The sequence below is a fragment of the Pezoporus occidentalis genome, unplaced genomic scaffold, assembly GCF_034315485.1.
Source record: "Pezoporus occidentalis ecotype Australia unplaced genomic scaffold, CSIRO_AGI_Poc_V1 ctg20, whole genome shotgun sequence".
NCBI classification, from domain to species: domain Eukaryota; kingdom Metazoa; phylum Chordata; class Aves; order Psittaciformes; family Psittacidae; genus Pezoporus; species Pezoporus occidentalis.
In genome coordinates this window covers 441,501-456,417 of record NW_026913856.1, presented here as the reverse complement: position 1 = coordinate 456,417, position 14,917 = coordinate 441,501, and the positions used below count along the sequence as shown (strand labels likewise).

Sequence of the window (14,917 nt, the reverse complement as noted above, 5' to 3'; positions counted from 1 at the left end):
GATTGAGTATTGCATTGTAGCCTCTTCATGGGTTTAGCAGGACACAGGCAGCTACTGGGTCATACAGATAACTGAGGTTTCACAGATCAGGTCCTTATACTAGAGTCTGCTGTGTTCTGTTCTCTAATGTAACCGGTTTTATTTTTGTCTTTTTGAAAAGTTTCTTTAGTTACGAAGGAAAAAAATAATTTGCAGATTTGTCCTTAATGGGTGTGATTTACCTTGTTTAAAAGTATCACAAGTAATCTTTCTGAGATGAGAATGTTCTTTTGACCTAAGCACCGATTCTGAAGTTTTAATTACAAATCAGGTGGAAACATCGTTAGTTTTTTTTGCAGCTGGAAGGAGTGTTGAAGAAAAGAGAGGCAGCAATGTTTCTCCTTGCAGAACATAAAAGCACATTACTGTGCCCTCATGCTCAGAGCAGGTTATGGCTCTTGCTCTCACGTTTTGCAGAATGGGAAAATACTACCACTTTTCCCTAAATGCCAGCTGGACAGTCTCCTTCTCTATGTCCTGAGACTTCAGTTACCTCAGTTTTACATTGTCCTTCTCCTGTGCTGAGTTACCAGAGTGAGCAGGAGGAGCGCAGGTGCTTCCCCCATCGGGCAGGAGCTGCTTTGGTGCTCTGTACCTTTAAGGGGCTGACCCTATCCCACGGTGAGCTGTTATAAGGGCAGGTAGAGAAGCGGTGCCCCGAGCAGAGAGCTGGCAGCAGAGCGGGGCGCAGCTCCGCTATAATGACTGGCCACCGCATTTGGGGATATGGGAAGGATGACGGTAGGTCTTAGCATTTCCGTGCTGCATCTCTCTCTCTTCCCCCACTCGTTTTCTTTCTAGAGCTGTTGCCTAAGCCCTGCAGAGCTCCTCTGCATTTTGATGTCTGCAAGCACCAAGTATGTACAGAAGGTAATTAATTACTTTCTCGATAATAAATAGCACCCAGAAAGTGGCCCCGAAAGAGGCACAAATGTGTGACTGCTGCCTTTCGTTGTTGGAATCAATGTCCCTAAACTGAGGGAAGCAGTGCTGAGTGGGGTTTTTTTCAGGCTGCAGTTATTACAGATGGGTACCTTTCCAAAAAGCTGTTAGGGAAAGGATTAACTGTCTATGTCTCTAAAAGCAACTCTTTTAACTAAAGAAGATTTAGTAGAGCAGTAATAGATCTGCTGATAAGTACAGCAGTTGCAATGTGATATCTATGCTTCCACAGATGTGAACAAAGTAAGGTATGTGTTATATTTCTAGAACATGAGTAAATTGAACAGATGAGTTTCAGAGATCTCTACAGAACAGTTTATACTTTCTGATTTGACAGCTTTTAATTTAGTCATCCTCCTTTGCTTCCCACCTCCAAGAACGTATGTCACAGTGAGAGGATACATGAAGCTACTGAGCGATTCCTACAGCAGTGTTTTATAGCATCTGTGTCCTTTACAGAGAAGGATGGATGAGTGGCTGGTGTCCAGTAAGGCAGTCTTTTGCATAACGTTCAGGAACCAGTCTCTCTTAACAGCCATTATTTTAGTTTCTGTGGGTCCAAAAGCAAGTTTGAATGCTAAGTGAAAGCTGGTTAGAGCTATTAGATAGTTTTATGTGTTTGGGCATGTAGGTTATAGTGACAAAGCCAGTTTTACAAAGCTTATAAGAGACAAATTATATTGCCTAAGCTTGTGTAACAGCATTTAAATCTGAATCTGCTGTATAGTCAGGCTGAGAAAAGATGCTATTTTATAAGCTTAGCTTTTTGGAAAATGCCGAAGACAAATAAAAGCATAATAGATTACTTGTTTTGTTATGTAAACTCAAGGAGGGTACATACATGTGCTTTTCTTAAAAAAGTTTCTGCTCATGAAGGTATGTGGGAGTCTTACAGTTATTACTCTTAATACTTTATGAACATAGCAGTAGAAGATCTCAATTGCTTCCTGCATTACCATACTGAAGTAGAAAAAATCATAACTAATTCTTTGATACAGATAAGGTTTTTATTATCTCAAACAGCATAAGAATGTTCCAGCTCTGGTGGCAGAGAGCTGTTATTAAATTGGTCCTTCTCACAACTCTATTGAGGTCAGGAAGTCCAAAAATGTTAATTATCACACTGTACCCTTCACTCAGGGTAGAGAGATACCATAATGGGCATGAGTAAAGAATGAAGCTGCCTCAAAGATTTACTGCAGTCATAAAATTACTTTAAAAATAACTGCATAGTCAGTAGCTAAGAGATTGAGTCATCTGCATCTAATTTGAATCACCAAAGCTTTTACACTATCTTTCCCAGGAAGAATTAAATGCTATTTCTTTGAGGAGTGCATGTGTGTGTGCAAGTGAGTTTACACCTGCACTGCCTTGGATGGTCTTCAGATACCTCAGCAATGTAATTACAAACTCCACAGAGAATGAGTGGCACAAGTAACTGAAGATACAGCAGTCTGTGGATGTTCTGACTCCCTTAGTGTGTTTTGTACAAGATAGTTGAATCCCCCATCTTGCTGCAGCCTGTTTGTGCTAATAAAAACACACCAGCTTAAAATTCAAATTAACTCCTTAGAGACCAAACTTTTGAGTCACTCCTGCTCACCAAGCTTTACTTCAAACCTCATGAAAATCGGTAATCCTTATTTTGTGTATAGTAGGAAGAAAATAATGGTGTTTTCCTTTCTTTCCTTTTTGAAGGACCTTCAGAGTGGCACAGATCTTATCCTATTGCCCAAGGAAACCGCCAGTCACCTATTGATATAGTTTCTGCAAGAGCAGTTTATGACCCTAATCTGAAGCCACTCATTTTCTCCTATGAATCGTGTACGTCTCTTAACATCTCAAACAATGGCCATTCAGTTATGGTTGAGTTTGAAGATACCGATGACAAGGCAGGTGAGACTAATACACAGCCAACTAACTTGGAGTACTGTTTTGTGACTTAGTGAAGGGAAACAAGTAAGTACATTCTATGTGGTGTATTTATGATACATAGTTTTAATTTAGAACAGGGCATATGACCAGAACCCTTTGTATTTTGGCTTCTTGAGCCCCATGTTTCTTGCCTTCACTTGAGATGCTAGCAATGCAATATCGCACATCAGAACTCTGTGTTTGGAAAAGCTCTTGCACCCAGGAAATCAGAAGATTGTTTGCAGCGCTTACCTTTTAAATGGGGGTTGTCAGTTTGCTAGGCAAGGAATCCATGCATCTTTCCATCGCTCCTAGACCACATCAGCATACAGAGCAATATCTAAGCTCCTCACTATCATCCTTCCATGATCATCCAAATCAAAGATGTTAACAGACATGCCAGTCCTGTCTGGCTGTCTGCCCAGTTTCCATTGACAGGGGTAGGGAAGAGAAAAGCAGTAGCAGAGATGGGGTTATTGTAATCATAGTCACTACACCAAGTTGTATCTGGACCGATCACTGTCACCTTGTGTTTGTTTTCGTCTTTCTTCCCTGCCTCATAGCAATTCAATTTCTTCAGAAATTATAAAACCTTCAGCCAATTCTGAGTTGGCAGCAGCTTGTGGATGTTGGACTATCTGCAGTTGTGTATTATTCTTGTCCCTTAGCTCTTGCCAGAGATTATAAATGCTTAAGTGATTGATTGCTTCTGTTAATCCTGCTTCCATGGTAGAACTTGGTTTTGCATCTGTGGGGTAGGAGAGGGGCATTCAAGTGGAGATGATAACTTTTAAACCTATAAGCTGATTTCATTTGGGCATGTTTAGTGATTCTAGCTAAATAGGATACCCTAGATAACAGAAAGTAACGTGTTTTAAGTGACTTGTCTGTGCTGGTAACCCTTTGAAATAAGGGCTGGGGGTTAAAATTCCAGCCATTCTGGTTTAAAATTTCTCATCATGAATGAATCCACCCAGCCAAATGATCAGGTTTTCAAGCGTCATTACTGACTTTGAAAAGAAGACTGGATGTCGATTTTCCCAAAAATCTTACTACACAGATCCATTAAGCATGCCACCCTATGAAAGAGAATTTGTAAAATATGTGTGGAAGTATTATCTTAGCTTGCTAACTACATTAATGCAATTCAAACCTGAACTTTATCTGCATAACAGTGAACTTTATGCAGCTTGAGAACATCTATTAAGCTGGATTAAATGATACAGACTCAGAGCACGTGGGAATTAAGACCTCTGCCCTTGCTACACTAAGCACATGCCTTGTTTCAATAATGCTTTTAAGGAAGAAGGCTGCTAGGAGTGGAAGACATGATTTAAAGTGGTTTTAGTTGTGTTGAAATAGATCTGGTGACTCACAGCTCTGTATAAATGGCACAACAGCATTTTGACAGTAAGCCATCATAGCTAGATTTCTTAAAATAATATTTAAGACAGGTGATGCGTTTTATTACTAAGTTCAGAAAAATGTACAAGGAGAGACTTAGATTCCTAATGAATACTAAATCCTTTGATTTGACAACACCAGTTTCCTGCATAAAGGCCAGCTGGAACTATTAACATGTGGCAGCTCTGTGCAAGCCCCAGATTTAATTTTTTAAATGAAATATTACTGACTACACCAAAGATGAGTGTTTTATAGAAACTAAATGTCCTTCTAATTTTCTTGAAATAAGACTTTGATCAGGTTTTCATGTGTGTTGAGCAAAATTCATTTGATTTAGTGCCGTATAAAATTACAGGAGGAAAACTGATGCTGTTGGTAAAGTATCTTCTATAGGTGGCATCTTAAACATTCATCAGTTCTTAAGTGTTATTTCTAAATGATGTATGAAGTTTCTCTGTAATATTTCCTCCCTTTTACAAGGCAATTTGAGATTCTGAATGGTGTTGTGTGAAGTACAGCCTATTATATTACCTCTTTTATGGGATCAGGTTTTTAAAGGAAACAGAATATAGATAACCTCCACTGGAAATAAAGATACTCTAAAAAGGAAAGTCTTAGCTGAATTGCCTACCTGATGTGAAGGTATCTACAGTCTTTTGCACAAACTCCCAGGTAGCTCTGTCAAAAATACTTTAGCTACAAAAATTTCAAATTGCTGTTTTTTGGTTTGGGTTTGTTGTTTTTTTTTTTCAATTTTCAACTTGTATTTATTATGTTTAACAGGCAAGGCATAACCATAACTATGGCTGTCACATCTTCATATATCACCTTTGAAAAAAAGCCACAAAATTCTGTACAAATAGCCACTCAATCTTTTTAATTTAAAATTTTACATGAATTCAGGTGCTTTCCAGGAAGGAATGCAACCCTTCTAAATGTCTGGATGATGCATCATTTTTTTTTTTTCCCATTATTGTGCCAACAACAGTTAGTCTTTACTAACAGGAGCTAAAAAGGCAGAATGCTTAAGCTTTTTCCTTTTTTTTTTTTGTTGTTTTTTTTTTTTTTTTGCCTAGCTATCAGCAGTGGTCCCCTTGAGAATCCATTTCGGCTAAAGCAGTTTCACTTTCACTGGGGGACAAATCCCAGCCAGGGATCGGAGCACACAATTGATGGCAAGCCTTTTCCCTGTGAGGTAACAATGTATTTTTTACAGTTGGATTAATTCATGCAAATACTGTTGACAAATGACTTTGTCTGCAGTGGGGACTGAATGTCCTTTAAGATTCTGATTGCTTACTCACCATGGTTAGGTCAGCACAGACTTCAATGAGCTTGTGCTATACATAGCTTAGAAATGTCTCTGTTTGGGGGCTCTTGAAGAAGTTCTGCAAAGCAAGGACAAGGCACAGACCCTTCCCAGCTCAGTCTATCCCAAATATTATGGCAGCATGGCATCCTGGAGTCTACCAGTGAGCAGCAGAGCATAGTGCTTCATGGGATAGGTCACAGGTTAATGCCTGATTTGTTTCAATTAAAGCTCTGTGGTGGGGTGAGTCTTGGTGGGCACCTGCTGTCCAGCCAAGCTGCTCTATCATTCCCCTCCTTAGCTGGGCAGGTGAAAGAAGGTGGTCAGGACAGGAAGAGATCAGTTACCAATTAGTCATGGGCAAAACAGAACTTGACTTGAGGAAAATCTGTTTAATTCATTACCAAACAAATTGATAGGATAATGAGAAATAAAACCAAATCTTTGATAAACACCTTCCTCCCAGGCTTAAATTTACTGATTTTTCTCTGCCTCCTTCCACCCCTGGCACAGAGGTATGGGGAATAAGGGTTGTGGTCGCAACCTTACAAGTTCTCTTCTGCTCCTTCCTCCTCAGGGGAGGTCTCTTATGCTCTTCCCCTGCTTCAGTGTGGGGTCTCTCCCATGGAAGACAGTCCTCCATGAACTTCTACAACATGAGCCCTTCGCACGGGCTGCAGTTCTTCATGAACGGCTCCAGCGTGGGTCCCCTCCACGGGGTGCAGTCCTTCAGGCACAGATTGCTCCAGCATGGGTCCCCCATGGGGTCACCAGTCCTGCAGCAAACCTGCTCCAGCCTGGGCTTCCCACAGGGTCACAGCTGCCTTTGGACATCCCCCTGCTCTGGTGTGGGTTCCTCTCTGGGCTGCAGGTGGATATCTGTTCCACCATGGACCTCCATGGGTTGCAGGGGAACAGCCTGCCCCACCATGGGCTGCAGGAGAATCTCTGCTCCAGTGCCTGGAACGCCTCCTTGCCTCCTGCACTGACCTTGGTGTCTGCAGAGCTGTTCCTCTAACATATTCTCACTCCTCTCTCCAGCTGAAGCTGTGTGGGTTTTTTTCCCCTTAAATACGTTGTCCCAGAGGTGCTACCATCACTGATGCCTCAGCCTTGGCCAGTGGTGGAGTCTGTCTTGGAGTTGGCTGGCATTGGCTCTATTGCATATAGGCAGAGCTTCCAGTAGCTTCTCACAGACGGCACCCCTGTAGCCCACCTGCTACGAAGACTGTGCCATGCAAGCCCAATATAGGTGTATATACAGTAACTTTGTCCAGTGTCTGTCCATGTTGATGGACTGGTCCAAAAGTTTGAACTTGTTAATCCTTCCAAAGATGCCTTTGGAGTAAAAACAACATTATGTTATAAATGTCTGTTATATTAGTGCCTGTTCGCATGAGACAAACTATTTTAGCAACTTCTATTACTAATTTGTTTAATTCCTGTTTGTTACTTTTCTTTAAAGCTCCACGTAGTTCACTGGAATGCCAGAAAATATGCAACATTTGGAGAAGCAGCAGCAGCTCCAGATGGCTTGGCAGTAGTTGCTGTTTTCTTGGAGGTAAGAACTGCAAAAATAGCATGTTTAGATGATGAAAAGCATTATGCTGTCAAGTGTTTGAGAACCAAGCTGCATATTTAAGAAGTGCTTAAGGAAAACAGATGACTTATTGGAGGCAGTAACTCATTGCAAATTGCTGTTAAACTTACGTTAGTAGGAATGTTGAGATTCAGATAAGAAAACAACACCTATTCGAAGCATAATTATAGTCATTCTTATTTAATTTGTCTATTCCATTATTTTAGATTGGGCAAGAACATGCCAGTATGAACAGACTCACTGATGCTTTTTACATGGTAAAATTTAAAGTAAGTCTTAAGCTCTTTATATTTGTTTTTGGGATAGCCTTTAAAAATCAGGCTCATGCACATGTTTGAGACAAAAATGGAAAAACACCCACCACAAATCTCCCATCATTAGAATATCACTGTAGTTATATTCTCCTTTTCCCCTCCAAAGTTCATCTCACTTGCCTAATCTCAGGTGCTTCACAAATCTGTGCTTGGCCACACTGGTCATTCAGAGGTTGTACCTTTCCCAGAGCATCTAAAAATCAAAAGCTCCATGACCCTTCAGGCTCAGCTTTTAGACTTGGCCAAATAATCCTTTTCCATCGAACCTCACCTTGAACAAGTTGAAGTTGGCTGTCTGTCTTCTGCTGCAAAGCTCTGTTGGGGTTGTCAGGGTTTAAGCTCAGCCAGTAACTTACAGTAAGCAGCTGCTTACTCACTGCCTCTGCTCTTGGAAGGATGGGGAGAAGAATCGAAAGAATGTAACTCCCATGAGTTGAGATAAGAACAGTCCAGTAACTAAGATTTAACACAAATCACTGCTGCTACCACCAATAATAATAAAGATAAGGGAAATAACAAGGGAAGAGAATACAGCCACTCACCACCTGCTGACCGATACCCAACCTGACCAAGCAGTGATCTAACCCTTCCGGGTAATTGCCCCCAGTTTATATAGCGGGCATGATGTGCTGTGGTATGGAATACCCCTTTGGTTATTTTGGGTCAGGTGTCCTGTCTCTGCTTCCTCACAGCTTCCCCTCCTCCCTGGCAGAGCATGAGGCTCAGAAAGTCCTAGGTCAGAGTAAACATTACTGAGCAGCAACTGCAAACATCAGTGTTATCAGCGTTGTTCCCAGGCTGAAAGTCAAAAACACAGCACTGCACCAGCTACTAACGAGGAGAAAAAACGACTGCTACTGCTGAACCTAGGACAGAGGTCCTGAGCAGTCTAGTCTTGTAGTGATATGTGAATGTGGTCTTTAACCACATGTATCTGAGAGCTTCAAAGATTGATACCTGCTGTGCTTTCTCAAGTGCAGACTGATTAGACTACTACAAATGTTATCCTTTCTGGATTTACGTGAGGCTAATGCATTCTATAACATGCATATGTTGTATTATGCAAAATTATATCTAATGCTTGGGTGGGCATATTATTTCTTGCTCCTCCATATAATGCCTGTGAAGGACAAGAACATAGCAGTGTGTAGGCTGCAGACACACTAATGATACTTTGATGTTTAAGTGATTTTTTTCCATTTGTAGGAAAGAAATAGTCATCCCTCAGCTGTAGTGGTGGAAGTTCTGCAGGTTTGTCACTGGGAATAAGCTGCATATTCTGCTCCTTATAAGTGATTTTACAGACAATTGGACAGTGCTTTTTGTGTGACGAAGTACCTTTCAGATACTCCTACAAGCTGAAAAATCTTGCCCTAGACTATGGTAGTTAAGGCAATCATGACTTCAGGGAAAAACTCCTGTTTCTACAGGTCTTTAGGTTCACCAACCTACCTCTAATTTTAGACTTGAACATTTGATTTTTAAAGCACATATTTGTCCTAGCAGACATGACTGAGGGCAAGTTTTCCATAGTGAATATTCTCTACAAAAATAGATGTGGAAAAACAGAAAATAGCAGGTAATGAGACAAGGAATTCTGTTATGGTATTATCTAGAGCTCACACTGAACACTATATGTTGAATATGCTTCCTGCATTGTTTTTAGACCTTCTGTGACAAGAGCTGAACTTTGGTAGGGGCAATGGGGCAAGAACTCAAAGTCCAGTAAGCCAGGAGCAGGAATCAGACTTGCCATGTTACTCTTGTAAAACTTGTTATAAGGCAACCAAAGCTTTGTAGACTTTTCCTTTCTGCTAGCTTTTAATGCTGCTGTAGCATTTCTTATTTTAAAATAAATAATTAAATTTAGTCTGTACCTTAAGAGTAAAAAGATAAATTTCAAGTTTGTTTTTTTGTGTGTGTGTGTGTTTTGGTTTTGTTTTTTTTTTCCCCAGGGAACAAAAGCTCAATTTAGTAGCTTCAACCCTAAATGTCTCCTGCCATTGAATCTAGATTATTGGACATACCTTGGTTCTTTGACAACACCACCCCTTAATGAGAGTGTAACATGGATAGTGCTGAAAGAAGCAATCAGCATTTCTGAGAAACAGGTAAATTTCTGATACTCCCCTAGCTCTTGTATGAGTCAAGGCTGGATAAACAGGCAGTGAGTGATTAGATTTGCAGTGGGGCTAAGTTGAAAGACCATTAACTTGTGAATAATCAGGCTGCTTAATAATCAGAGCTTTTGATTTTTGTTAATACTCTATAGGATCTTTGCTTGAACCTGTTCTATTAATAGATTAAAATGTACTGAATACTTTCCTTTTGTCCAAACCCCAGAATTTTAGTACTGATTGCCCTCTTGAGCAGTGAATTATTTTGCCTGAATTTACAGCTGGAGAAATTTCGCATGCTCCTCTTCACCAGTGAGGAAGACCAGAGGATCCAAATGGTCAATAATTTTCGCCCCCCTCAGCCTCTTAAGGGGAGAGTAGTTCGAGCTTCCTTCAAGGCCTGAAGAAAACTGATAATGGCACTGAGATATCCAAGAGCTTCCGCATCTGAGATACTATAAACAGGAACTCTGGTCTTCAGATTACTTCTGGAATACACAAGATAACCATTTCCATGAACATTCAACCTGGAGGGGGATAATCTTCTGACTTTCTATTTTATTTGAATTGCTCATTCTTTTCAGAAATGGCATATTTTTAATAAAACGAATAGTTGAGTAAACCACCATGTCTCCAAGACCTGAAACTCTAAAAATTAAGGTGAAATTCAAATCCCACTTTATATAAAATGGGAAATTATGTAGTGATGTAGTACCAGTGGTCACAACTTCTAATTGTCTCTTTTAATACATGATGAAATAGTCAACAATCTTGGGCAAATTGCAGTGAAGTTTTCCTTACTGATTGTTAGCATTTCCTGAGCTCTGTTTAATTTCAGGATTGCTTTCACTGTATTCTTGCTGTCTGTCAACCTATAGAGTGCACGTGAATAGCACTAGCAAAATGGTTTTTACTCACCTCAAGTAGCCACTGGTATGAAAACCACATATATATTTAATTATATATATTTACAACTAATTTAAAATAATATGAATGCTGTGTTTAAAAGCAGCCCACTTTATTGCACAGTGTTGCTCAGATACTTCTTTCAGCCATGCAGCATATGTATCTATAATGCCCTTGTCAGTTTTGTTTCAAATAACATCTCTAGCAATTCAGGTATGTTTTGTGTTTCTCAGTTGTTCATATTCTACCTCAGTTATGTGATTTGCTCTGCAATATGACCTCCTTCACTGTCTGCCCTAGAAAAGTAGAAATTTTGTTTACTGTAAGGACTGCACTGAATATACATTGCTGCACAATCCCCCCTTCACTATGGCTGCCTGTCCTGTCAGGGATACTCCCTGCACATATGAGGCTTCATCCTTTTACATATTAGAAAGAAAGTTGCTGCAACTGTGAGACAAATTCAGACTTGTGTACTAAATACAGTAATGTTACTACCCACAGTAATTTCAGACACTTTAATTTTGAGCTTTAAATGTTCTACTTCATTTGTATAGTTCAGATAGAAATTGATGATATTTATCAATTCTTATCAGCTTAGATGGAGAAATCATCAAAGATGTACGATGCAAAGCAAGGGGAAAGGGAGAGAGATGAGAGCAAGAGCTACTGTGGGCTGTTCCTCTTTCTCAAAAAGAAAGAAAGACGCTAGATGTGAAGCACAGTACAAGGAATGGAAAACTAGAATTCTAGATCTAACTCTTCTGCAGTTTCTCTGGTACACTGACTTAAATCATCCTGTTCCTCGGTTTCCTCTTACATAAAAGACCTTATAGCAGCCTTCCCGTATCTGAAGGGGGCATACAAGGGTGCAGAGATGGACTCATCCTCAGGGACTATAGTGACAGGACAAGGGCTAATGAATGGGTTCAAACATACACAGGGGAAATTCAGGTTAGGTGTCAGGAAGAAGTCCTTTACTGTGAGAGTAATGAGGCTCTGGAACAGGTTGCCCAAAGAAGTGGTAAATGCTCCATCCCTGGCAGTGTTCAAGGCCAGGTTGGACAGAGCCTTGGGTGACATGGTCTAGGGTGAGGTGTCCCCGCCCATGGCAGGGGTGTTGGAAGTAGATGATCTCAAGGCCGTTTCCAACCTAAATCATTCTGTGAAAAGGAGGGTAACATTGACCTACCTCACAAAGATATTGTGAGGGCTAATTCAGCATTGTTTTAGATGTGAGATTCTTACATAGCAGATGCAAGGGAAACAGAAAATCATTACAAAATGCAATGTGTTTAGCTATTATGAATGTAAATTTGCTAGTAATGCAAACTGATATTGCAGAAAATCAATTTAATTTCTTTTACAAATGAAAGAAATGAATGTGCATCTCTGTTCTTTATTTTGATTAAACCTACCTCTCCCCACTTACAGCACTGTTTTTCTCAGACTTTCATTAACAGAAATGCTGTTTGGTATCTTCAACTGGTGCATCTAACTTTGATCAAGTGCTTTGATTGTTTACCTTCAGTTTCATGGAAACCTTGATTGTGCTACAGTAGAATGATCCAAGGACAGATAAGTTACGGCCCAAAACTTCAGGGCTTTTTTAATTTCCACAAAGTCTACCTCTGTTTAAAAGCTATTTTTCATCTACATCGCAAGTGTTCTCATCTTCTGAGTCTAAACAGGGTATTTTTTTTTCAGCTTAAAGCTTTTACTCAAGAGATTATGACTTCTTGCCTGGTCAGTTAGATTATTATTTTAATAACTTTTATGTCCCTGTTAAAATTAAAACCTCACAAAGAGACAAACTGTAAAATGTAAAAGGTCTTTTAAAAGAATATCTACATATTGGGTAGTCCAAATACATTTTATTAGGGGTAAATTAAAATACTTTCCTCATTAAAGTGTAACTAATATTATTTACCATAGATAGCTTAATTGAGTACTGCTGCATTAGTATGAGTACACACTTTCGCAGGAGAAGTCACTGGTCAATATTTTCAATTTTCTCATTCTAGGTGTATTAGGAGATTTCTGCCCACTCACCTTTCATGAAAGGTAAAGAGAGTTTTTATACCAACACATTGTCTGTTTATTTCCCAGCTACAAGCAGTCTAATAAAGTAAAGATCTTATTTATCCACAGAATGTGTCCATTCTGTGACCTTGAACACAGTACTTAAGCTTCTTTAAGGGTGGCTTAATCATGTATAAGAGAAGTGTATAATGGTTAGCTCCCAAAGTTACTGTAAAACCTTAGCTACTGTAAGGAGCTTTAAATGCTGAATCCTCTCAAGGTGTTCAGTTCCTGGGAGAAACTGGATTATACCTTCCTTCAGAAATAAATTTTATCTTATTTACAGGGTGGGGTATTTTGTGTGTGTGTGTGGTTTGGTTTTTTTTGGTGGTTTGTTTTCTTTTCCGTTTGAATCAAAGAACATGATTTATTTTTACCCTGGTAAAGCAAAATATAAAAGGAAGCCCTTTAGATTCTTAGTTTCTTGAAACCTTGGTTATCCATCTTCTACCAGCTACGTTAAAGGAAAAACAGCAGTTGACTTTAACTATTCCAGCAAGACTTAGCTCAACTTGTAATAGGATCACAGTTGTCACGACTAAGAGAACACGAGGCCTTGTTATTTAGCACAGTGACGGAAATTGCACAGCTGTAAATGCTAAACTTGAAATGCCATCTAGTGGCTGTCTGTTTACCACGGCGCTTAGAACAATTTTTAAGGCCAATTCAGTGAAAACACAACAGATGAGCAAATTAACTTTGACAGCAATCAGTTTTAAAGGTATAGGTGAGTGTAATTGAAATCCCTGTCCTGGCTCTGCATATGTAGTCATTAAAATGCCCTTATTAGATAAAAATCAATCTTACAAAAGGAATTCAATAAACTAATTTCAATTTTTTATTCCTCTCTTCACTGATAGAGTGAAGATACCATCTGCCTGGTAAACTGCACATTATCTTAACTTTAATAGCTATAGTTAAGGTCCAACTTAGTTTGGGGTTTTGAGTTTAGTTGGCTTGGGTTTTGGTGTTTTTTGTGTTTTTTTTTTTTGACATCCTCTGCAAACAGAAAGATTTTTAAGCAGTTTCAGTGATATAGTTGATATGATGTAACAGTGATTTATAATGATATATTTCACGATGAGTGCAAATTAACCCAAATATAAGCACCAGAGAAAAAGTGTTGCAAGGTGTCTTGTCACTAGGTGATGCTTTTGGTGGTGTTCAAAGGTCAGAAAGATAAAAAAAGGATTTCAGAAAAAAAGCAAAGATAAGCCTGAAGAGGGAAAAAAAAAAAGTGGAGGAGGGATGCTGCCTTATACCTTAGCCATTTCCTCTTTGAATTCCTTCTTCATGCAAAAGTGACCATTTAGTAAAGATACTGTGTATGGAAACATCTTGCTCTATGCTGTCTGTAAGAGGGGGTCTCAAGTTTTTTCCTCACCCTGAAGGAATTACTGTATACTGATGAAACCTGACTGAGTTTAACATAAATATTCTCAGTTTGCATGGTTGTAAGGCAGAAATTGTTTATTCCTCTTATGTTCCATTTGTACCATTACTTGCATTACATTTGAATTTTGCATTTACATTTTTGCTTGCCCAGGGAAGTTGTGAATGCTCCATCCCTGGCAGTGTTCAAGGCTGGGTTGTAGAGAGCCTTAGGTGACATGGTTTAGTGTGAGGTGTCCCTGCCCTCGGCAGGGGGGTTGGAACTTGATTATCTTCTGTCCTTTCCAACCCTAACTATTCTATGATTCTATGATTTTTGCAAAATTTCAGCCCCTCACTCCAGGTAGTGAACAGCAACATAGTAATGCAAATCATCATTTTGATTCATTTCACATGAGTATAGTGGAATATTAAATGAAGCATTCAGGAGTTGACTCATCCTGTTCATCTGTTGGAGGGAAGAAGGTGGAAGGAGGACAGGGAGGAAAGGAATATAATTCATTTTCTACACATGAGCACTTTGGACCAAGTTATAAGACTTCCCTGCACCTGTAAGCTGTCCCAAAGAAGTTCCCCAAGAAAACTTACTTTTACAGTGGTACAGAGCCTTAACTGAGCATGTATTTCAGTTTAACAAACCAGTTTGTAAGCAATGTCCAGTAACAATTTTATATGTAGTGTTCAGATCCAGTTACAGCAACTAGAAAGGCCTTTGCCTTAGTGCAATTACATTAACTTAAACTGGATCTTTGGTTTAAGCCCTGCAACTTTGTATGTAAACACGCTGACAGCCTCTGCTGTTGCAGCAGAGGTGAAATGAAGTTGGAGAGTTGGACTGGCATTTTTCCTGCAGTTGTTCATTGCGTTTACCTCTGTTCATTGACATTTGCAGCTTGTT

At 39.5% G+C, this 14,917-nt stretch overlaps 1 protein-coding gene across 2 annotated transcripts; it reads left to right on the top strand.

The window, feature by feature from the left end:
• Positions 1-555: 555 nt before the first annotated feature.
• On the top strand, positions 556-10,444 carry CA7 (carbonic anhydrase 7). Of its 2 annotated transcripts, XM_062618240.1 has the most exons (7): positions 562-780; positions 2,680-2,877; positions 5,376-5,494; positions 7,074-7,169; positions 7,415-7,477; positions 9,478-9,633; positions 9,921-10,444. In XM_062618240.1, exons 1-7 carry the CDS (start codon positions 741-743, stop codon positions 10,041-10,043), a joined length of 795 nt encoding a protein of 264 aa, XP_062474224.1. In that variant the 5' UTR covers positions 562-740; the 3' UTR covers positions 10,044-10,444. The 2 variants fall into 2 exon arrangements, with proteins under 2 accessions (XP_062474225.1, XP_062474224.1); XM_062618241.1 differs by lacking the exon at positions 7,415-7,477 and having other exon boundaries at positions 556-780.
• Positions 10,445-14,917: the final 4,473 nt, after the last annotated feature.

What these genes read in the sequence shown, in the direction of transcription:
- CA7 (XM_062618240.1), top strand. Translation starts at nt 741, where the DNA reads ATGACTGGCCACCGCATTTGGGGATATGGGAAGGATGACG. An exon ending in AGATACCGATGACAAGGCAG is followed by an intron (nt 2,878 to 5,375) that starts GTGAGACTAATA and finishes TTTTTTGCCTAG; the next exon opens with CTATCAGCAGTGGTCCCCTT. An exon ending in TAGTTGCTGTTTTCTTGGAG is followed by an intron (nt 7,170 to 7,414) that starts GTAAGAACTGCA and finishes CCATTATTTTAG; the next exon opens with ATTGGGCAAGAACATGCCAG.